At 37.3% G+C, this 24037-nt stretch overlaps 4 protein-coding genes across 8 annotated transcripts; all 4 read left to right on the forward strand.

Annotated features, from left to right (window-relative positions):
• The first annotated feature begins 283 nt into the window (after positions 1-283).
• LOC105175550 (uncharacterized) lies at positions 284-2510 on the forward strand. Of its 2 annotated transcripts, none has more exons than XM_011098017.3 (3): positions 284-579; positions 721-878; positions 1804-2510. In XM_011098017.3, exons 1-3 carry the CDS (start codon positions 532-534, stop codon positions 1901-1903), a joined length of 306 nt encoding a protein of 101 aa, XP_011096319.1. In that variant the 5' UTR covers positions 284-531; the 3' UTR covers positions 1904-2510. The 2 variants fall into 2 exon arrangements, with proteins under 2 accessions (XP_011096319.1, XP_011096318.1); XM_011098016.3 differs by having other exon boundaries at positions 291-612.
• Positions 2511-4194: 1684 nt separating this feature from the next.
• On the forward strand, positions 4195-17158 carry LOC105175551 (transcriptional corepressor LEUNIG_HOMOLOG). The gene is made up of 17 exons (XM_011098018.3): positions 4195-4465; positions 4607-4660; positions 4983-5080; positions 5703-5812; positions 5897-6288; positions 6741-6789; positions 6868-6964; positions 11389-11435; positions 11539-11739; positions 12968-13115; positions 13533-13642; positions 13754-13900; positions 14254-14409; positions 14649-14765; positions 14841-15041; positions 15198-16659; positions 16743-17158. Exons 2-16 carry the CDS (start codon positions 4635-4637, stop codon positions 15342-15344), a joined length of 2046 nt encoding a protein of 681 aa, XP_011096320.1. The 5' UTR covers positions 4195-4465; positions 4607-4634; the 3' UTR covers positions 15345-16659; positions 16743-17158.
• Positions 17159-17828: 670 nt separating this feature from the next.
• Positions 17829-19051, forward strand: LOC105175552 (uncharacterized). Its single transcript, XM_011098019.3, has 2 exons — positions 17829-18037; positions 18134-19051. Exons 1-2 carry the CDS (start codon positions 17906-17908, stop codon positions 18914-18916), a joined length of 915 nt encoding a protein of 304 aa, XP_011096321.1. The 5' UTR covers positions 17829-17905; the 3' UTR covers positions 18917-19051.
• Positions 19052-20455: 1404 nt separating this feature from the next.
• On the forward strand, positions 20456-22709 carry LOC105175553 (uncharacterized). Of its 4 annotated transcripts, none has more exons than XM_011098022.3 (3): positions 20456-20816; positions 21378-21499; positions 21584-22709. In XM_011098022.3, the coding sequence occupies exon 3, from the start codon at positions 21588-21590 to the stop codon at positions 22461-22463; it is 876 nt and encodes a 291-aa protein (XP_011096324.3). In that variant the 5' UTR covers positions 20456-20816; positions 21378-21499; positions 21584-21587; the 3' UTR covers positions 22464-22709. The 4 variants fall into 4 exon arrangements, with proteins under 4 accessions (XP_011096324.3, XP_088732127.1, XP_088732128.1 ...); XM_088876001.1 differs by having other exon boundaries at positions 20456-20690; XM_088876002.1 differs by lacking the exon at positions 21378-21499.
• The last annotated feature ends 1328 nt before the right edge of the window (positions 22710-24037 follow it).

Consider the following 24037-nt stretch of genomic DNA (forward strand, 5'->3'; position numbering starts at 1 on the left):
TCGACAATAAATCTAGATAGAATCGGGGTATAGAGCATGACTGATGAACACCACCTGTTTGTCACTGCAGAAGAATCGTCTCGGATATCATGATTCAACAATTATGCTGCACGAGAAAACAATCTGTAATGTTTTTTTATCAGAAAATGATGAAAACTATGCAACAATCCAACTTCCTAGTCTATAAAAATAATCCAAGTGCCAGCGTATAGCAAAAATTTTGATACGTCATATGGTATTTATTAACGCCCCTTTCAGTCAATTGAGGGTTTTAAGAGAGAAACTAAAAAGAGCAAGAACCTTAAGGTGGGAAAATCAAATGAAGACTAAAAGTTATGTATTGGGCTGATACCTATACGAAAACTGAAGGACCGTAAATCCGGCGTTTCTTAATATTCTCGGCCCAACTCTCTCTTCCTTCCTTCTCTCTCTATCTCTCTCTCACACACAGACGCGCACACACAAGCACGCACCTCCCCTCCAGGCTCCACCCACAAAAATCTGCACTCTACGATCTAAATTTTCCCAAGAATGGAGGCCACGCCATCGAGTAAAGAACGTTTCTCCTCAGCCGAAGCGGTAATGCTTGGAGCCTTAGCACCTGGAGTCAACGTCTGTACAAGTTTTCTCATATATAGAACTTTTTCCTCAATCAAGATTTAAACTTTTTCTCTATATTTCTACCATATAGAACTCTGATCTTTGGCAACTCAAATTCAGGGTCCCACCTGGAACATACTGAAGATTGCCTTTCTTATGCTGGGTCTGTGTCTTGCTGCTATGCTGGGCTTAGCCTTATCTTTTAGTGATTCTTCCTTAATGTTCCATGTCACATTCCTTGTCCTGATCGCTGCCACCCTTTTCTTGCTTCTTAGCGGGTATTTTAACGTCTTGATTCATTTTTGCAATTACTAATGTGAATTGTGTTCTGTTTTATGTTCTCCAAATGTTCGCCCCAAGAAGTTATTGAATACTTTCTACTGTATTTATTTGAAGTAGCACCTTATCACGTGTGGGGCTTAGATCAGATTGCTAGAAACAGATAGAAATCTATACTTGATATTCATTTCCATTGAAGTTAAACTTCTGAGTGTTTTCTTGGATTGCTATGTTTTCTTGAATTTATCAAAAAGTTTAAATTCAATTTCTTCTCCCCTGTTCTTTGGTTGCTCACTGGTATTTTGTTTGTGGAAGTGTCTGGGCTTTTCATATGAGTAGGGATCCTGCTCAAAGAAATAATTTTTCTTTAAACGGGTTGTTTTGTTTCCTAGCATATACGCTTTCCTGACAAGTAGTACTCAGCAAATTTTGGCTCCAAGAGCAATGTGAATTTTGTATAGATTGAATTTGCATAATACAAGTGCTCCTATCTGTTGATTTAGTTTATCATAAACTTTTTACTCTCTCTGATCCTATTATTGTTGCTGATCAGGGACAAGATTTGAGGAGTTGAGTGAAAAAGTCTAACTTTTTAGGTGGTTCAAGATCCTATTATAATTCTTAGGTGGTTCTTGATTGAACTGTTGGTGTAGCCATATAGTACATTATTAACAAACTCGTGCAGGGTGGCAATTTTGGCAGCATTACTTTTTGTTATCCTCCTTTCTTCGATTTGATGTCTAGTGTTTCTACGCCACTTCTTTTTATTGTGAACATGTGATCTGAGAAATGAATAGACATGGTATGCGTTGTGATTTAAGATCTTTATTCTGCTGCTTATAACCATATTACTCGACATGTTTAAATGAAGGCCATAATATTGATTATTAAGATTTCTAACATTTCGTTATCTATGTTCTGTAGCTACCTTGCAGAGACTGGCCTTGTCTCTGTTGAACACCAGATGCAGGAGATGGGGTTAGGATCAAAAGATGTCAAGGACGGAAGCAAGAAGAGCAACTAATCCGAGTTTGATCATTACATCATACAGTTTCAGATGGAAGACCTAACAAAGATCAGCAACGTTGACACCTCTCTAGCAAGAACCAAAGGAAAATTTGTTAACTGTCAATGATTGTTGAAGTTCTTCCAGTTTATTCTTCAATACTTTCCCCGCTGCCCTTCATCTTGCTTCAGCGTTCCTTGGCTTCCTCCTTTGACTTTTTCTTTTTGGCCTTGATGAAGCAGAAACATGAGCACCATGGCAACTGCAACATGAACTTCATTTCTTCTCAGTCTTGGATGACTTGTTATTTTGACGTAAAACCACGATTATATAGGATGTTCATCATCTTGCCTCTTGTACCACCAGTACATTGTGATTAGATTCCATTTAGATAGAAAGATGCTTAGCTTCTCTCACAGAACAGAAGAAATTCTTAACTTGTCCAGCTCAAGATCAATTCTTCTGTTATGTTCTTTTGTTCTATAGTCTATACCCTGGAAAGGCAGTCTTTTCGCATTCTTTCCATTCAAGGAAAGATACAGTCTGACACCAGGTATATGCAGTTTGAGTTTCTTTTGCTTGAAGGAAAAATAAGAAACAGGAATGCTTGTTGTTCTGATCAGAAGCCATTAGTGTTAAATAAAGCTTGGTGTTTACGTGTAGGGGCCCAATTGAAGTCCAGTAAATGTTAATTCATGTTGGGCCGAGCCCATATAACCCATAGGGGAGAGTGTTGCCATGTTGGGCCGGACCGAGTGAAGGATCCTGTTGTTTGATCAATCAAACTCTTTTGTTAGTATCAAATATTAATGATCAACCTCTCTCTCTTTTTTTTTTTAATTAAACAGCTACAATTCATTATGTTGTTTAGTTTATTCAAATATAAAAAATATTTAAATAAACTGATAATTTCAAATTTATAATTATATCTAAATTATTATTAAAAAAAAAAAAAAAAACACCAACACCCATGGAGATCTAGATACTATAATTAAACCCGTGGCCATTTGACGTACTGCAACTTCATTCCTCGTACCTGCAATCTATCAGGGAATATTGATTAATTTCATGAGTTGGTTTCAAGATTCTCTCGAGTAGTACCTACTTTTGACTACCATTTATATTTATATTTCATAAACACTACTCTATAATTCAATTGACATTATGGATAAATTAATCAACCACGAATTAATTCAAAAATAATAACCAATAAATTCATGAGTCATACATTAATCCAATTCTACAGTTTAAGGAAACTACTAATTAAGGTACCTTAAATTCAATTCACAAAATGTCTTGCATACTCACATTAAATCCAATCATACAATAATTACAGGTCGGACCTGGACACAACACTTTGCATGCAGAATCCACACACATTTGACAATTCTAGAAACTAATTTATATGTAATGACTCCAAAATCAGACCGAATTTAAAACGTTCTTACTCGAAATTTATGTAAAATTCACGAGTCTGGATAAGTGTGAACAGAAGAGATCAGCATCTGGATATGTGATGACAACAATATTCTGGTAATTTTGTCATAGGTTTCAACGCCAACTGAGTCCAACCACATTTACTTGTATTCAGGAAAAAAGCAGTTTTAGTGCATGGAAGGTAAGCTGGTTTTCTAACGTATATGAGTATTGAATGGGTGTTTGTCAGATAGTGCAAAACCACTTACTGGGGTTGGTTCGGGCAGTACGTAGGCAGTAATTCATTCCCATAATCCATTCTATGTTAATAATTAATGGGATGATGATAAGGAGAAGCAGAGAAGAAGATTGCTGGAATGTATGTAATTAAGCAGGTTGATGCTTGCATGATTCTGTGATTCTATCTCCAACCTGCATTACACAAAATCTTTGTCCTATTTTCCACCACAAATTGGGGTGGTATTGGTATTGACAGAGAGTACGTACATTAGTTGATTTAGGTTGTCCGTTTCATTTCAAAAAGCAAACTTTATCGGGTCGTCGTTTTGGAAATCTTCTCATTCAAATTCAATTCAACAACTGGAGACAGACACAATTATTATTGATCACTGTAATCTGTAATCCCTTTTTTTCTATTTTCATGAATGATTTATTAGTAATTTTTGGTGGATATTGATAATTATTATAATAATTAAAAGAATAGTTATTTGGTTTTGAAAATTAGATGGTAAGAGAGAGTCAAACAATTAAGAAATATTACACAGAGTTGTGGAATATAATTGAAACCTATATACTATAGTGTGTGTGTGTGTTTTGTTTTAAGGAAAACAATTGAAAGAAAAAAGGAAAAAGAAAAATATGAGCGGGAGTGGCCCATTGTTTTCTCGGAGTGAGACTGTTTTTTCTCTCTAGATTCTTGTCTCTTGCAGGAGTAGTAAATAGTGGGAGCGTAGTTTATATAATGGGATTATTGTAATAGTGAATCCCTTTTGTTTTCTCTTTAGTACTATTTTGCATGGCTTTGGCACCAACTTCCTTCGTCACGCACCTCCACCTCCACCACCCCCCCACTCTCTCACTCACTTTCACTCTCTAAATTATCTCATTTTCTTCCTCCAAATTATACGGGTTTTCGTCTTTTGGGTGAAGTTTCTTCCTTTATCTTTTTCTTATCAAGAAATCAAGATTTTTCAAGAACGCTCTACTGCTGTTCATCTGCTAGATTCTTGATTTTTTTTTTTTTTTTTGGCTTTTTCTTTCTTTCTTCTGCTGTTTTTGTTGCAGTGAAGCGAAGGATTTGATTTCTGTCGTCATGGAAGAGTGGGATCCTCAGAAGATGTGAGTTTTTGCTTTACAAGTTCAAAGCCATTACTTTTTCTTCAAGAAAAAATCTCGACTTTCTTGAGGGTTTTTGTGGTTTCGTGATTTATCAATTTATTTATCTTTTTTCTTTTTTTAATATGTCATACATACTAGGATCATCAGAAGATGTGAGTTTTCATACAAGTTCAATGCCATTGCTTTTTCTTCAAGAAAATTCTTTGATTTTCTTGAGGGTTTTTGCGGTTTTCTTGATTTATTTATTTGCTTTGTTTTTCTAAAATCATGTGCTAGTTTTTTTTGCCTTTTCTAATTGCCTTTTTTTTTTCTTTGTGGGCAGGCTGGACTTGTACATCTACGATTACCTGATCAGAAAGAACTTGCACCTCACTGCCGAGACTTTTTCCAGGGAGGCTGGTGTTCATCCCAAGTCCGTTGGTATATATACACTCTCGGTGGCCACTTCTTTTAAGATTCTTTTCATTTACTTTTGAATTTTATTGTTGTCTTGAAATTAATGTATGTATTAATGCAAGCAGTTTTTCTTTTTCATTCTTGATTCAGTGATTTTTTGCTTACGTTTCTTTAATTCTTCAAGAGGTAAGGACATTTTGAATAACTATTCAAGTGTATCTCAGTTGCTGAATTAAATTGAGAAAGACTTCTTATAAATAAAAAAGAAAGCAGAGGTAATTGCAGATCCTGTGAGTTTGCTTTTTCTTTTCCTTCTTTTGTTTATATCCCTGATGAATTCAGGACTAATATTGCTTTTACTTTCTTGCATGTTTAATTTCATGATAGATAAGGATGACTTTGAGTGAAGTTATGCCGTATTCTATTTGATTACAGCATTATTTGTCTAATAAGTTGCATTGTGTATGGCCAAAGATGAAAGATGCATTGATTCAAGATGCTCTTTTTTGTCGCATTGTTTTCTGTTCATTAACTGAAGTAGTTGGTCCTATTTCACATTCAATTTTTGCTTTTTTGAAAACTTATAGTGAGAAAATCACCTGATAGTGGTGAGCACTCATTTTAGAATTCATAATTTCTTTTCCAGCTATCGATCCTCCTGAAGGATTTCTGCAAGAGTGGTGGTCCTTGTTTTGGGATTTATACTCTGGTAAACTTAGGAAGCTTGCCCAGGAAGCACAGCCCTCCTCATCAAAGGTTTTATTACTTGAACTTTGTTATCTTTTATCTCATTCATGTATCAAACTCATGCGTTCGAGGTGACTTTCCCATGATTGTCAGGCGACTGAGAATGCTGGATATGTGCCACAAAACGTTCATCCTGTTGTGCCAATGCCAGATGTGAGTTATATGCTGCAGAACACCTGCCCTGCAGTGCTAAGGCCACCATTTCCTCATCCGCTACAAAATGTCAGTCCACCCACAATGCCAAGCCCAGATATGGGGTATATGCTACAAGATGCTCTTTCAGCAATGATGGTCGGGACAGAACTCAACCCAAATAGGTTTGGCCCTACTCTTATTCCAGACATCAATATGAAGCAGGACCAAAGTATAACAAATTTTATGGCTGCAACAATGCGTGAGCAAGACCATCTTAGGCCTCCTGCCAGGGACCTTAATTCTAACGCACTTGATCAATTAGCTTATGTGCTGCCATCTCCCAGTTCTAGGTAATGCTCTATTGAATCCACTGCCTCTCTGTTGATTAAAGTTGCTACCAACTTCTGGCGCAATGTCTCTTTTCATGGCCATCTGAGTCAGCAATCAGTTTGATCGAGCCTAGCAAGGGGGTGACTTGTGTAAAGGTTTAACATTATCAGTAATCTCCTCTTTTATGAACGTGACATGTAGGAAGGTGAACCTCAACTAGCTTGATTAGTAGTGGAATTATGATCTATAACTACTCTCATATGCTTGGAATTGTACTTTAGCTAAAAACTTTACTAACTTGCATGATATAATTTGTGAGTATCTTGTTTGCAATGACTTGGTCTGCATGATTCTAGGGAAGGAACGTAATCTTTCCTTTCCTTCCAGGTTTTATTTTTCAAATATTACAAATGTTCACTCATATCAACTGCATGATGCTAATCTCTTCTTTAATGGGCATCCCATCTTGCAGCCATGCTCAGAAGGCAGTTAATAGTAAGCGACAGCTTTCTCTTATCAGAGTAGGTCTACATTTATATACAATCTCTGGTTAGCATCATAGAAAAAGATGAGATAATAAAATATTTTGTTTTGTGCAGGATGACAACGTTGGTACTGGTTTAAGGGGATCCACCATTGGAGAGCCAACTCATCCATCAAAGCTAATAAAATACAACATGGAACGGGCAGATACTGGTTTGTTTACATGCTTACTCATCTTCTTGTATCTTTGCTAAGTATGTTGATCGTATAGTTTTCATGTTAAATTCTTGCAATTATTTGTTGGCTTGAATAGAAGATCTAGGAAAATTGCTTGATGGTGCACATGTATATCTTGGGGAATGTTTTGCTTTCGTGTATATCATCGGAGACGCTAGATACAGGATTTGCCAGTCACTATCTTTTATCTTTCACATCTGAAATCATCTTCCGAAAGCTTAGGACTTTCAATGAATTAGGAATGTTAGATATAGATCTCGTTTTTTCCCCTGATTCTGTAAAGGGATCCTCAAAGCTTGATATTTATGATAGATGTTATGCTTGTCAAAGTTCCTTTAAAGATGCCTCTAATTCATCTCAAAAGTGTCCCAAGTTAAACTGAAGAGGCGAAATTTCGGAAATGAGGATGCACAACAAACATTTCCCTACACTCTACAGAATCACCTTTTATATACTTGCACAAAATGGTGAAGCAAAGTTGGTATATATTAATATCACGCTTGTTCTTCTAAGACTATGTGTCAAATACTCCGATTATTTTGGAGTTTTTTGGCCACTTCATAATGACAGCAAATTGCTGTTGTTCTGGTATTAGGCTCTTCAACAAGTTCCAACTCTACATATTCTGGCACCAGCACCTGAATTCAAGAACTTATGGCGACGCAATGAAGCGATGTGCAGCTATATCTTCTAAGCTTGGTGTTTAAGAAATCTTATTGGCCTTTTGAAATAGAGCAAAGTCCATCATCACCTTGAGAACATTGTATGTTTATCGTAAGAGTGTTATGCGAATAAATTAATGGACATCTGTACACTAGACAAAATTTGGTTTGTGTTTTTTCTTTTGGACCTATGAAATTACTTTTACTTCAATTTTAGTTTCACTCAATTTCACATGAGTTATTTGATGTGCATTCCATCTAGATTAATCTTATAACAAGGTGGGTGTAGCTTGGTTTTATTCCAAGAGCTACAACAAGAGAAGCTCAGGCATAAGTGATCTTTTATAGAAACAATGGTGAAGTCCTCAAAGACATGAGAAGTCAATTAAGTTCTTAATGGACTTCGATATCTTTCGAGTAAATGCTTGAGTATTAGCATGAATGAAAATGTACTTGATGCATTGTGCATGTTGAAAAATGGGCTATTACGGTCTTGTTAGGTACGTGCCATAGTACTGGGGTATGAGAAGCATCATTGTAGTTGGAGTGAATTTTGCCACATTTATATATAACATTGGGTGTGGTATCTACGGTTTGGATGGCGATTGGTTGCAATGCTACTAATGGTGAAGTCCTCACGGACATCGAGAAGTCGATAAAGTTCGTTAATGGACATGGGTATCGTTTTAGTAAATGCTCGAGTTTCGGCATGGATGAAAATGTACTTTGATGCATTGTGTATATCGAAAATGGGCTATTATGGGGTTACTGGGTAGGTGCTGTAGTACCAGGATATGAGAAGCATCTTTGTAGTCGGAGTCAAATTCGGCATATTTATATATAAGACTGGATCTGGTATCTATGGTTTGGATGGTGATTTGGTTGATGCTATTAATATTTGGTCAAGTTTGAGCGGTGCTGATGTTACTATTATTAGTCCCCCAGTAAACAGTGCTTTCGCCTCTCCTCTCTACCAAAGGACGAGTTGATTTCTTGCATTTTGTCTTGAATGCGCGTGACTCACTCGTCCTATAAAAGAGTTGGTAACTAAGATGTTTTAGAGGTGGTATAGGTGTAATTCACTTGCTTCCAAATTTAGTTGCTCCAACTAAATCTATCTTCTCTTCTGGTAACTAAGATGTTTTAGAGGTGGTTATCTTAAATTTCTCCACACAAAAGAATAACTTTTCCGATCTCTTAGTCCAAGGATAGAATGGTTTTTGCAACGGACATGTTCCTAATGCAATGATACAAAACTCTTTCATGCCTTTGCATCAAAATCTAGTTCCTCTAATTTGTAGGTTTTCTATATTTGCATCAAAATTTCCTATCGAAGTCATTATTAATGGAAAAGAATTCATCAAGGCAAGTCACTACCTAGACTTGGTGAAATGACAACCTTTTTAAATGTATTTTTCCAAATATGTATAAGTTATCTAGGATACTTCTTATTATTGGACCCATCTCACATATTTTGTGTGGTCACGGAGACCTCTTAATATTGTACCAATGTCTCAAATGTGTCATGTGAGACCACACATAACGCCGAATTTGAAATATCTACATAACAAGGAAAATTATATTCGGACTTGGAATTCCTTTCCTCAAGGTTCTCTTGTTTTAAGATTGAAAGCTTGATGAACATGATCTACTCCAAAGGTTGCTACTAATGAGTAACACGACATTGTCCAACTTAGGAGAGGTACAAAATGTGACATTCACAATATCAAACATTGTGACGTCCCAATTCACTTCAAAATTTTTCAATGGATAGTTACGGTTTCTATAAAACAATGAAGAAGAGCGTGTCTAGAATAAAGCAACCAGTCACGGTGCCCTTGGATGAGACGCATGCGCGGAAGAAGTAGATCACTACTCTTTTCCTGCCTCTAGGAGGGTCAATTGATGGACAAGGTTCATCTTGTGTTGAATATGCCATCCCGGAGTCTTTAGGGACATGAATCATTACATTCAATAACATCAACTAATCTTGCAACTCATCTCTCCACCTTCTTTTGACGGAAGTACATCAAGGCGTGTTCCACCGAAGATAGTGAAGGTGACTTGCCTGAGAAGAGAAAGTCATCACTTCTTTGCACTAGTCTGTCCTAGTTAACAACTCTTTATATTTCAGGGCCTATTCCGAAAGATAGATAACTTGTTGGCTTTGATGCTTGCTTAATGGGAGAAATGAGTTATAGATAGTGACTTGCCTACCTGAGTCCTATCCCTTTTTTTATGGTCGGAGGCCAATCCTATGTCTTACATTCTTAGAAAATAGCTATAGTTATTAGACAATTGTAATAGTATGGTAAGCTCCATTATATTCTTGGAAAATAGAAAGCAAAAAACAAAGATTGTTTCAAAACCATATAATATTGCTAGTAAAATAAAATGATGCAACATATTCATTCATACACCTTTAATAAGAAGCATACCTATCATGCTTCACTAAGTCTGAATTGAAATCAAATTAGATGCATTTAAGATGTAACATAAGTGTGCTTTTCTTGAGAAGAGCTAGATGTTAGAGGTGTTGCTACTCAAAATTCTCTTACGCTTCACTTTCTAATTTGACTTTATTGATATTGATCCGTTGGCACAACAACAATTGTGGTCATATCCAGCCAACAACACGCTTTCCAATAAGATGTCCTTATGATAAAACTAAATCTACTAGTTGGATCTGATATCAATTACAAAACCAAAAGCTTTGTTTTTTTCTAATAAAGAGTTGTTAGCAATTATGGTCTTGAAAATTTCAAATCTTCACATTAGCCCAAGTCTTGTGTTACAATAAGAAGTCCCCGTTCCTAGGTTTAGCACGAAACAAATGATTGCTTACTTGGGAGAACATGGCGATCCATTGTGTAAATGATAATCCATTCTCATATATCTTTCACATGCATCAATTGAATACTCTTTACAAAATTATTTCCAATTTAATGACTGGTGCTGGTCTTTTGCCACGACAACAATTGTGGTTTTAGTTTGATTGCCAATGCTTTTAGTTGGTTGTGCGCAAGCATTTATATTGTCTTATCAAATAAACCAAACCAGACATCCATTTTGGGGGGGTATGTTGCGGAGCGTGCTAAAAACTTATTAGCATGGACATAGGGAGTTTTCATATCCGTTCCTATATCCATTTTGGTAGTGTCTTGGTATTTGTTAAGTAGATGTAAACAAGCTGTTCTTCTGTGCTCTTTAAGTAGATGTAAACAGGCTGTTCTTGTGTGCTCTTTTAGGTTATAGTTTTTCTTTTACAGTCGTAATTTGTACTCTTTTTGAACCTCTTTCTGATACGGAGATATTCTCATCTCCTCACATGTGAATGAATGTAGCTGAATTTGGTTGAACCACATAAATAATTGTATCGTTTTCAATCCAATGTTCTAAATTCGTGCTTAAACTCTAAATTGGAGTCTAGAAGTTCGTAGGATGAGTGATATTTATTCCTGAAAGTATTAATTATTTTGACAAATATGTCACCTCATATGCAGCAAATAATGTATTAATTACACCTGCATTGTTATGGCAATGAAAGTAAAAATTGTCGAACTGAAATGATTTTCAGGCAAAGTAGTATGTTCATGAATTTCTTCCAACATAAGCATTGCCATCAAAGTGATGGATTTTTTGTCCTATTTAATGTGAACATGTTATACGAAGGAAAGTTCACATATTTCTGAAGTTTCCTATTTTCTAGATTGATTTGCTTTGGTCTTTCCTTTTCAGGAAGGGGCAAAGTTGGCAATATTCCATCACAGGGGTGTTCTTTAACGGTAAGAGCTTGCAAGTTTTTGTATCTCAAGTAATCTTGGTTGATGCAAGATTGGTTTTAAATGTTTTTCATTTTGAATTCAATTATTCTTTCATGTTTTCCAGGGGGTTGGGTATGCTGCTGACCATTCTCCAGTATCAAATCAACAGAAACAAGTTTCAGCTTCAGCCCACTTTCAACAACATTCTACTCCTGGGCTGGCAGCACAAGCATCAGGAAAGCTGATAATATCTGCCACTGAACATTCAACCAAGCCAGGGAGTCCTGCTCTAGTTGTTGATGTCTCAAAGGAGAAAGATTTACAAGTAAGTTAACAATGTTACTTCAAGTTTTAAATACACATAATCCTTGTCCTGTTTCAAAATCATTGTGCTTTCATGGACCATTTTACCTGCCATGCCAGCTTTCTCAGCTGTAACAAACTCCTTTAGGTAGAATATCTTAATATCATGATAATTTGGTTTTGTATCATTCATGGGTTCTAGGGACAGTGTATTAATTCTCACCTGGTCCTTTATTCTGTGAACAAGGCTTTAACACTTTTTCTCACATTCTATTGCATAGTCCCCTGGATCTTCTTCACCCAGTAGCTTCTCTGCTTGAGATGACCATTTTTGCTTATTGATTAAACAATAAGAAAATTTATCTTAAATTTGGAGGTGCCATATTTAATGAGTTACAATCACCAGTTTACATGATTAGTTGTAAGATACTTAAAGGATTTCCAGTCCATGATGATCACAATTAACTTTTATGGAGAAATGAACTGCGCATTTAAGAATTATAAGAGCTTGTAGGAACTTATGCAGAGCACCTTCCACTGTAAATATACTTATTTTATTTTTGACGATCAAAGTCTGTCATAATTGAACTAGGACGAAGCTCTGTCATATCTTTCTGGATTTGTGTCGCAAATTTCCATCAGTAGAGCTTGAACTGTTTCACATATGGACTGAGTAATTGTGCTGAGAGAGCAATGACTTGGCCACACAATTGATTTTAGTTATTTCAGGTTCTTCCACATGGACAGCTTGAAAATACATTGTTTTCCTCTTATCTAACTGATTCTACATTCATCATTTCTGTACATGACTTACTATTCTTGATAGTGTGTAGATGCATTATCTGATTTGTGTATACATAGATACATAGTAATTATATATGCATTTAGGTTATTTTGCCACTTTCAGTTTGGGTTTATATTTTTCATGTTTGTACTTCTCCTCATGCACAAATATATATATATATATATATATATATATTCATATTCATGTAGTCTTAATCAATTTGCTGACTTTGAAACATATCTCAATGTTACTATAATATTTTAGCCACATTTCATTCTCAAAAGGTGGGTTATCAAGCATGAAAGTCCTTCACAATTAGACCAGGAATTCCTTTGGAGTTTATTACACTTTTTCAGGACTGTTTCCTCAGATTTTTCATCCTTCGCTGATTAGATTTGGTTTAGTAACAGAAAGTTCATCTGTTGCATCCTTCTTAGTTTCTCGGATGTTGTGCTTTGAGTTGTAGGTTGGAAAGAATGCAGAGATGGAGAAACCATTGGATGAGGACATTGAATCTTTTTTTTCAAATGATGAAGCTCCAGAGGACAAGAGCACTTCTTTTGGGCGCACTTTCCTGCGAAGTTCTTCAGCTCACGAAACGATTGACCAGCAAGGCAAGATGAACTTTTGCTTTCATAATTTACTCCTGTGAGAATGTATGTCATTTAGGGATCTAAAAAAGCACGGGTAATGTGAGTGCATAATTAAGATGAAAGTAATGGATACAAACCAAATTAGAACTACAGAAAATTGTAGAACTATAGGTTATTCATCTTGTTTTCTCCTATAAATGAGATGTTTTTCCTTCAACTCTTAATTAATGAACTCTTTTGCTATTTGCTGAAGAATATTTTTCATCCTCTGAGTACTTTCTTTTGTGGAGGTGATAGTCTGTGTCCATGTACGTACTTGTACATGGATGTTTGTGCATGCATATGAGATATCATGAATGTATTTATGCTTGTCTGCAGCAGTATGCTACTGGTAACTTGTTTATCAGGATTTATATCTTGACACTTAAGTGGTTGCAGGATTTCCTTTTGAACAAGTTAGAAGTCTCCACCTAACTAAAAACAAGCTCTTATGTTGTGATTTTTCAACATCGGGAAAGTTCTTTGCTGCTGCTGGGCACGAGAAGAAGGTTCTGCAGTTTTCTTCAATTCTTTTCTGCTCTTTGTTTGTGCTGAGTTGCATTTCGGCAGATGAATATTTCATCAGAGTTCTTCTCATGAGAGTTACCATTTTTTAACAGGTGATCATTTGCAGCTTGAAACAACCAACCAGGCATAGTATCCTAGGCCATTCACAACTCATTACAGACATTCGATTCAAGCCAAATTCAAACATGTTTGCAACTTCTTCCTTTGACAGAAGCGTGAAGATATGGGATGCAGCCAATGTGCTAAACTTTTCTCTCATTTCTGTCTAATAGTTGTCACCTTTCAGATTTTGTTTTTTAAGTATTCTTTATGACTTCATTGGATCATCTTGATTTTCGTCCAAGCTTTAAATACTTCTACTTTCTTGTTCATGTGAAATTTGCTGATATGATATCTCACTAGTGACTTGAGCTTTTCATAGCTATATAACAGTTCTCACAGTTCTTTTTCCTGTTTTGGTCTTCTTTACAAATTTGGAATATCTTCTGGTGTCATAAGTATTTTGAAGAAAGAATGTTTGGTATATTCAGTTCATCCAAAACAGATTACTGCTACAAAAATATGCTTACTGTTTCATTTTGTGATGTTTTAGCCGGGAAGAGCACTTTTCAACTTTGTTGGACATGCAGAACATGTGATGTCGGTGGACTTCCACCCAAGGAACCCCAATCTCCTGTGCTCTTGTGATAGTAATGATGAGATCAGATTATGGAACGTCAAAGAATCTGCATGCTTTCACTCTTTCAAGGTCAATTTATGTGATTGTTTGGGAGACCATGTCCCCAGTGCACATCTTACCTGTGTGTTATTAGCATTTTTATTTAACTTTCTGATGCTTTCTCCCTATAAAGAGTAAATCTTAAGTTTTTAAACATGACGAAGAATCATGATATGGATGTTGGAGTTTCTCAAGTAACACCTGTTTTTCTCCTGAAGTTGTGGATTTCGTTTATCCATTCATTTCTGACCCCGATGGTGCAATGACAGGGAGCCAACCAACAGATGAGATTCCAACCTCGACAAGGCAACCTTTTGGCTGCCGCTTCAGGAAACATCATCCGTGTTTTCGAGGTGGAGACTGGCATAATCCACCACCGCTTTGAGGTATACTAGGGAGATTAAGATTCTTGTCTCATTCTTACGTGCACAAATTACATTACCTTTCCTCTTTAAATCCAGGGACATGCTAAAGATGTCCGTTCGTTATGCTGGGATGTCTGTGGAGCATACCTTGTCTCTGTCAGTGAAGACAGCGCACGTATTTGGTCAGTTGCGTCAGGTGGAAAATGCGTGCATGAGTTGAAGTCGGGTGGAAACAAGTTTGCTTCATGCACCTTCCATCCCGCCTATTCCCAGGTTGTGGCTGTGGGTTCCTATCAGGTAATCAATGATGTAGCTCAACAGTAATCTAATTGTTACGGTCAGTTGAATGGACAGCTCAGTTCATCTGGTTGCACACATTTCTGCAGTCTACGTTTTCATTGGTCATTATTTAAGATAAATCTAATAGTTCAAGTACTTGTTTTTTTTCTGCAGAACATAGATATTTGGAACCCAACTATGGGAAACAAGACATGGAGCTATCAAGCCCATGAAGGTATAATCTCTGCTCTGGCAAATGCTTCTGAGACTAATATGATCGCCTCAGTCAGCCATGATCAGTGGATCAAGCTCTGGAAGTAGATGAATTATACTCTTCTGCTTAGTCAAAATATTACAACATAATTAAACAAGTGCTGTTTCATCCTGGAAAATAAACCATATAGAAAAAGACTGCAGTTATTAAGGCACAATGACTTTGGACCCTTAAATAAGTGCCAAACATATTTGCTGTTTCTATTTATATCAACAATGATGCCTAGTGTTTTAAATGCATGGAAACATTCAGTTACTTTGTGTTAGATTGACAAAAGGGGTTATGGGAAAACATGATAACATCTTATCGGGTTCCCTACAAAAATTGGAAAATTGCCTCATCTTCTGAATGGCAACCAAAGGGGCTTAGGCATTATTAAGAGCATTCTTGCTACAAAACTGTCTTCCCTTAGTATTCTCTACCCGGCCAGTGCCAGTCGTAATCTTCGCTGATCAATAGTCTGCTTCAGCTCTTCGGTTCCGTTTTAGACCCAAACCAGTATTTTTCGTCACCTTAAAGTCACAAGATAAACACCATTGCCCAGAAAATTTTCCATTATAAGCAGGCCCGTATATTTCTTCATACGATCTGGCAGTATCTTTTTTTCTGATTTAAGGGTCTCCGCCGAATGTGGGCGGTGGAATGAAGCCCTCAGGCGGTTCCAGGGGCCGAATGAAGATTTCTTCGGGGACTAAGGAGGCATCGCCGAGAGTTAGCTTTGGGGGGTGGGACTTTTCGTATTTTGAGGGAATTGATTTCGTGGCAGACAAAGGGAAGTTTGAGATAGGATAAAAATAGTGTGACGGCGGAGGTGGTGGTGGTGGTGTTAGGGGGAGAGGGAGGAGAAGAGCAGCTGCCCTGCCATGAACGTGTTTGATCAGAGGTATAGGCGGAGCAGGGCCCCGGATTGTAGTTCGCCTTTGGGGCTATTAGAAAATTTTCTAGCCGAAAGATACATAAGCCCAACTTTGTCAGCAGGGACAAAATTCAAATACAAGACCCAATTGAGCATTGAATATGGGCCTACACCTGTCATCAGTTTGTGGGCAGAGTAAGGCGAGCAATTGAATAAGTGGGCCTGGACCCTAACTCTTAGTGCGTGGACATGACATGCTGCCCCAGCATCCGCCCACAAAGACGCGCGTCGTGGTCGGAGCTTTGCTTCGCCACATATTACCACCAGGTTCCCCACCGGAACAGGGAAAAAGTGGAGTGAAATTAGAAAATCGCCATAGACAGAAGAAAGAGGGGTTTAACAAAAAGCGCAATCCTGAATCTATGGAACAAACATCGTCTCCTGATGAGCCAAAGCCGCAGATTCTCAAGCTCAATTATTCCTCCCAATCATCTCAGCAGCACGAGGTGGGGTATATTAGTTGTATTTAATACTGCACTCCTTCCTTTCCTTGCTGTTTTAAGTTGCAAAACATAATTATTGCGAACAGAACCCCAGAGAATTATTCACAACAGCAGAGGAAGGAGAGAGGCACAAGGACAATGAGAGTGTAAGCGAAACAATACAAAACCGGAGGAATGGAGGGAATGAAAGCAAAGGATTCAGGGCGGATCACGAGTGAAGACATTAGTGTTTGGATGTCGATTGTTGAGACCAAACCATCGTCTGCCTAATCAGCTGGCGCTTCTGCTGCTGTGAAAGTTTTAGCGATTCGGTATGGATAGGTCATCGCTGGATGCTGCAGAATCTTTGGCAATTCCATCTTAATTTATCAACCTAGTATGTTTCATGAAGCAGGTTTTATATTTATTTGTTAGGAATATTTAGTGCTTACAGGACAACTCATCAGTAAGGCTAAAACAAGTATGCATCAATTCAGATTTTAATTAAAGATTTATCCTTCAACTATGGTTGCAGTTACTTTTTAAATTAACTCCCCGCTAAATATTTGGACAATATTTTTCTTATTGTTTATATAGTCAAAGATTTTCTTTTTTCAATTATTTAAATATTTTAAAATTAGAAAAGATATATTTCAACTATAGTAAATTAAAATATAATTATAAGTTGAATAGTGATATTTTATATACTCGAAACTAAGTTGGTTCCGAGTATAATGAATACACGCAGTACCAAATATATAATATATATATTGAAAGAAAAGGTCCCAGGAAATTTTAAGTATAGATTTATTGACATGTTCTTATTGTGTTTAATTTATCCCGAAATTTTATGTATATATAAATTACTTAAACACATGTTGAAATTAATTTAAAATGAGCATCAGTACTCCTCTAGAAAATGTGTAGATGGATGGCTTATACGTATACTTGTTTTCACTAGTTTCCAGACCCCAACTAATTAGGTATTTGAGTTTTGAGGCAGGGGAACGTAGGTGATAAAAGTGGTAGCTAGTCGGGAAAACAAGTGAACATACATGCAAATTGCAATGCAAGGGATAAGCATAACAAGTGTTGACTGGTGAAACTTATTTATCTGCACGTGGCACTCCCCACTACAGCTGTTCAACTGTTGCTTCGCCACCTTTCTCTCCACTTACACATTATAAGCCTCCTCCTACATCGCTGAGACTGGAACATCAACTCAAACAATCAAACCCTATTGAATTATCATCTGTTTTGTTTTTGCATCATGGCTGCCATGTCTGTAACCAAAAACGCAATCCTCAACCTCTCCAAGTCTTTCTCCCACAAGTACCCCTCCATTCCTCTCCGCACCAAACTCTCTAGAGTTTGCTTCACTTCTGCTTCCAGATATTCTGAGGTCCGTCTGCGTCTATCATTACATCTTTATTCATCTATATATATTCAACATTTTCTTTGTTTTTGTTTTTTTAATTATATTAATTTTGCTTTGCAGGGAGGAAGGGCGAATGATGATAGGAGAAGAGAGTACAGTCCGTACAATGCGGACGAGTCTGTCCAAGAACCCGCAGGTACTGATGTCCAAGATACCATGGATAAAGCGAAAGAAAAGACTCGAGAAATGAAGGAGAAAGCCGAGAGGAACGCTGAGGATATGAAGAACAAAGCGTCTGATGCCGCAGCCAAGGCGGCGGACTCCGCTCATGATACCAAAGAGAAGGTGAAAGAAAAAGCCCACGAGATGAATGAAAAGAGCAAGGAGAAGTTGGGTCCCATGGCTGACAAGGCCTACGAAATGAGGGAAAAGACTATGGACGCCGCTGGGAATATGGCTGGCAAAACAAAAGAATACGCAGATGAGGCGAAGGAGAAGACGAAGGAGTATGCACATGGGGCAAAAGAGACGACAAAGGATGCCGCCGGGAAAGTGGCGGACACGGCACAGAGCCTAGGGGAGAAGGCGAAGGAGAAGACGAAGGAGTATGCACATGGGGCAAAAGAGACGACAAAGGATGCCGCCGGGAACGTGGCGGACACGGCGCAGAGCCTAGGGGAGAAGGCGAAGCAGACAGTGCAGGGTGCGTGGGGTGCGGCGAAGGAGACGACGCAGAAGATTAAGGAGACCGTGGTGGGGAAATCCGACGATGTGGACTTGGATGATTACATAGAGGATCACGTAAAGAAGCCGGCGAGAGAAGATCGGGAGAAGGCTATGGATGAAGATGTGGTGGAATTAAGGCGGCAGGGAGGGGAGAAGCAGGACCAGAACAAACTCTAGAATGGGCTGGTCTCTTTGTTGCCTTCTTCCTTACCATTTCTGCTTTTTGCAAGTTTAAAGACAAAAAAATAATATCACTCTGACAATGTATGCCTTCTCAATGTCATTAATGTTAATTTTTTATTTGTTGGATAATGACGATGATTACCAAGTCCATTTGATCTTAACCACGAAATTAAATAGGTAAAAATTCAGGAAATCTGATTTTTGGAAGTAAATAAGTTGAACGATATGTAGTTAAGCAGGGTTTTGCTGAATAATGCTCAAGTTGAACTGCAGAGGCATATGGGCCACGCGGTAAACTATGTATTGGGGTGTTGGGTTACAGCGGAGCAGGATACTAGCGGCGGGGGGTGTATGAGGCGGTTCGAGCCACACAACAATAATAATCATCTTTCATGTAGTGAATGTACATGCATCCATATTGTATTGGAACATAATTCTGGTGAAACAATTGATACTAATCGAACATTGAAAGAGAAGGAGAGAAGTAAAAGACAAAAGCTGAAATAAATGGACAATGTACATATGACCCATCTTCGACGCAGGCTTCTGACCAGTAACTGGGACCAACATTGAATTGGGCAAATGTCGGGATAGCAGTAGCCCACTCTTATATTTGGGCCCAGGAGCAATTGGGTTGCCCAAGTCCCAAAATGGAAACAAGACAAGAGAGCAACCAGGGTGGAGCAGGTGTAACCTCTCTAACCAACCCAACGGGAGACAGCGTCAGCCTTCGCCTCTAAGCACACTACCCAATTGTCCTTTAATCTCACGACGTTTTAGGATAACGGTCCCGACTGCCTAAACCATGTTACTTCTTTTTGCATTAATTTCTATTTGAAACTTTGAATTTTTTTTATTTTTTAAAAAGAGTCTCCGGTACTTGAAACTTTGAAATGTTAACCAAATTATGATTATGGAATAGGGGTTGAGGATTAATTTGTTATATCATTGTCCTAACAATTCTTTTACAAATCGACATCTACGCTAACAACAGATCAATTATGATTATTAATGGACCAATATCTATATATTAACCAGACTCAAACCTATAACATGTCAAACCTCATTTGCCATTGCACTAACAAAACGAGAGTTCAAGAAAATTAATTTTAATAAGAATAAATACAGTTCAAAATAATAACGAATTAACGGTTGATTTCTTAAATTTCGATGATTTAGAAAAACACTTGACAAAAGTTACATACGTATTTGGTGAATGGTGGTTAATTTTGAAACCTATATATATACGATAAATTTAATGTGTAGGGATGCTGGACATTGTTATATATATAATTATTGGAAAAACATTCTCCTGTTGGTTTTCTGTTGTAATCCGTCGAAAATCAAATATGCTATGAAGTTAATTACTCGGTTTGTGGGGATTGTTATTCTACTAATTACGTAAATTAATTGATTATTAGTAATAATATATATTTATTTGATTCAATTTAAAGAAATAAAAAACAGAAGTTTTGTCGTCTACCCACAATTTTAATAGGACAGTTAATTAGTTCATGAATTTACAAAAGGGTGGGCGTCCAAACTGACCCCGCCAAACTGATGTCAGAAAGAACAATTGAATAGAATAGAATCCTCATCAAGAAAAGGAGCAAAGATGAAAGTGGGATGAGAGAGAAAGTGAAAGACAGTGCTGTCATCAAAAGACCAAGACAATAAAGCTGACACAGCCACCACTCACCGGTAGCTCTTCCGCCACCACAAACTGGCGGGCCGCCGGCCGGCCGCCGTCTCTGCTACTCCTCCCTTGGTGGTCCACTCTACGTCTCCTCCTATCATCTTATATATCTTGTTCTAAACCTAGCTATATATTGAACCCTATATAGATAGCTTTCCTCCCTTATTGCATTTCTTGGTGACAATATTCTGATTTGAGGTTAGTTAATCTCAACTGTCCCTGCATGTTACTGCCGTTTTAATTAATGCAAATGTTGGATAACTTTGATCACTGATCAAGCCACAAATCAAATAGAAAAGGGTTTTGTATTTCTTGGTGGGGGGTTTGGTTATTACATAATGAATTAATCCAAATTATGTCTTCTGCTCTCTCTCTCTGAACTTTTAACAGAATCTGCACACCTGTGTGTCCCTCTCGATGATCAAGAGAGAGAAAACACAGACCTTAATTTTGTGATATCCGTACAAAATAACCCCTCTTTTCACATTCTTCTCTTTTCCTTAAGTCTTAAGGTGAAGAACAAGAAAAGGGCAGGTGGCTCTTTCTATATATCATAAATTTTCTCTCTCAACCTTTTACTTTCTCTCTCTTCTTTCGATTCCCACAACTTTCATTTAGGACAGTAAATCTGTGCAGATTTTGTTGGTATTGAGAGAGATTGCAAGAAAGATTTAGTTCTTAAATTTCATTTGGCCTTTTTTGCATTACAGGAAAATAGTGACTTGTTGGTTTCTGAGGTGGGTTTTGTTTTGTGGGTAGGTATAGAAGAAATCAACTCTCATGCACCATCGCCGCATGTTTCCTACTGGATTTCTGATTCTCATAATCCCAACAGACAACTCCGGATTACAAACATATCCCCAACGTTGAATAATCTTCGAGTTAAGCCCACATGCACTTAAAGCATCTACACTCTAATCCCTTCTGTCCAAGACTATCACTCACTATTATATATACGCCCCCAGGTATATGCAGTTTATGCAATCAAACATGGAGCAACGGAGAAATGAAGAGAAATTATTGAAGCAGCAGCAAGATCAGCAACAGCCACCGTCGCGGCGGCTGAAGCCGGCAGAGATGCAGATGGCGGCAGCCCACAACCAGCACCAACCGCCACCTCCTCAGAAGTGCCCTCGGTGTGATTCTTCCAACACCAAGTTTTGTTATTACAACAATTACAGCCTCTCGCAGCCGCGGTACTTTTGCAAGGGTTGCAGGAGGTACTGGACACAAGGCGGAACCCTAAGGAACGTCCCCGTAGGAGGCGGTTGCCGGAAAACGAAGAGGCCGAAACCCTCGATCCCATCGTCATCCTCGAGTGAGATCGCAAGAACTCAATCTTTATCACCCGCACTTCCCTCTCAAAATTTGACGGGTATGATTTCGGGTTCAGCTTTAAGGGCGTTGCCCTCGGTCATACCGTCAGTAGGTCACTCTAATTTCTACACTGGTGGTGCGTTTATGTCTTCTTTGGCCAGCATGCAGTCTTTACCGGCCGGCATCAATCAAGGGGTTGCGTTGAATTTGGGTGGCGGCGGCCAATACGGTGTAAGTATGGCGCTTTTGCAAGGGATAAACGTCCTTCCCACTATGAAACCACAGGAGCCACAACAGTTGTTGCAAAACGATTTTTTCCAACCTCACCAAAGCTTGACTATTCCGCCAAGGCCGTCTTTGAGTTCTTGGACTCAAGGTTTTCTCAGCAGAGGCACGGCCAGCTCTTCAACCGCAAGCCCCAGTTTCTGGATGGGCACCGCCGCCGATGGAGGCAATCAGGGAAGTTCTTCCTTCAATCCAAATCATTGGTCGTCGGATAATCATCCGGGTTTTGATCCTTCACAGTGAAATGCTACAGCCATGCAACGATCGAAAGACAGAAACATAAAAATTAATTTCTAGAATTTCTATTTTGTACACAAATTTCAGTGGATATCTCCCCAGCTTCATCCCTTTTGTTTGTCCGAATATTTGGGGTTCTTGGGGTATAACCAGTCGTTTTGGTTTTTATTTTTCTTCGGAAAAGGTTGGATCTTTATATAGCCCTTCAACTTTTGATTGCATAATGTGAAGGAATTGGAAATTAATTTGTTATGATGGAGAAAGTATTTTAAGTCGTAACCTGAATTAATTTGAGTTGGGTTAGGTTTTCTTCTTACAACTTTTTGATCAAAAAGTTTATCAGTGGATATTTAATGTTGATGCTATATTATTTTCATTTTGGACATTATAGAATTATTCAGTTAGATTACTAAGTGAACATATATGTCGTGAGCAAGAAAGCGATCGAGATGGAGAATTAATTTGAATCAGTACCAATTAAATTTGTAGCTTTATTGCGTATAAAATAGCTAGGGTTTCGTAGAGCGTGTAAAGTCGTCTGGAAAAGGGAACAGATTGAGGCGGAGACAAGAGAATAATAATGCATGGGTGGATGAGCTAAATGTCAGGCTAAAGCTAAAGCCTAAAGCTGATCTGGATAATACGGTTCATTATATGTGTAATAATGTGGTGGGCATGCGGCTACTTCCTAATTCGACCGACAAATTAAGCTGATGCTCATTTATATATAATAATTATTCCATTACTTTGCAGTATATATCATCTACTCATTAATTACCAATATATATCTCTTTTACATCTACACCTATATAATTCTTTAACGACAAGGTCAGAGTAACTATTTTTGGCTGATAAAATATTCACTAATTAAAATACTTTAAAGCCTATTTATTCTCAAATAATTTATTTTTTGTAAAAAAATTCTATTAATGCTAATATTCTATTCATATATATATATATATATATATTAAAGTTAAAAAAATTTACAAAAATATCGATTAGTTTGATCAATTATTTATTTAATATTTTTCTCTTATATATAATTAAATAAAAATTTAGTGACTTTATGTTATTTTAATACTACTAAATTAAATCTTTTTGTTGTATCAATATTACTTTTAGTTAGTTTTCTTTTGTTTCTTTCCTTTTTATTTTCTAAAAATATGATTTGTTTATTTATATAATTTATTTTTATTTATAATATATTTTAATATAAAAAATTATTTATTTATATGCATGCGTGGATGACGTGCTCAACAACTAGTAATTCAACCAATATAGAATATATCCACAATTAAAACTTATAAATGGATATGAACATCGGATTCAAATATATAATTAAGAATTTCTTGTTTATATATTATAGTTGTTTTGTTAAAAAGTACCAATAGTAATTAATACATGCTCCGCCCGTGGTAGCAAAAAAGTTACATAATTAGTTGGTGTGTATGTTGTAAACATTCGGAAATTGATGACAAAACTAATTAATCGAAAGAGTATATAATATATATAGAGAGAGAGAGAGACTACAACCCTTGAGTTTTTTTCTCATTACATGCGATCTCACCTAACTAATACAC

Source organism: Sesamum indicum, linkage group LG12 (genome assembly GCF_026168435.1).
Source record: "Sesamum indicum cultivar Baizhima isolate 11 linkage group LG12, ASM2616843v1, whole genome shotgun sequence".
NCBI classification, from domain to species: Eukaryota; Viridiplantae; Streptophyta; class Magnoliopsida; order Lamiales; family Pedaliaceae; genus Sesamum; species Sesamum indicum.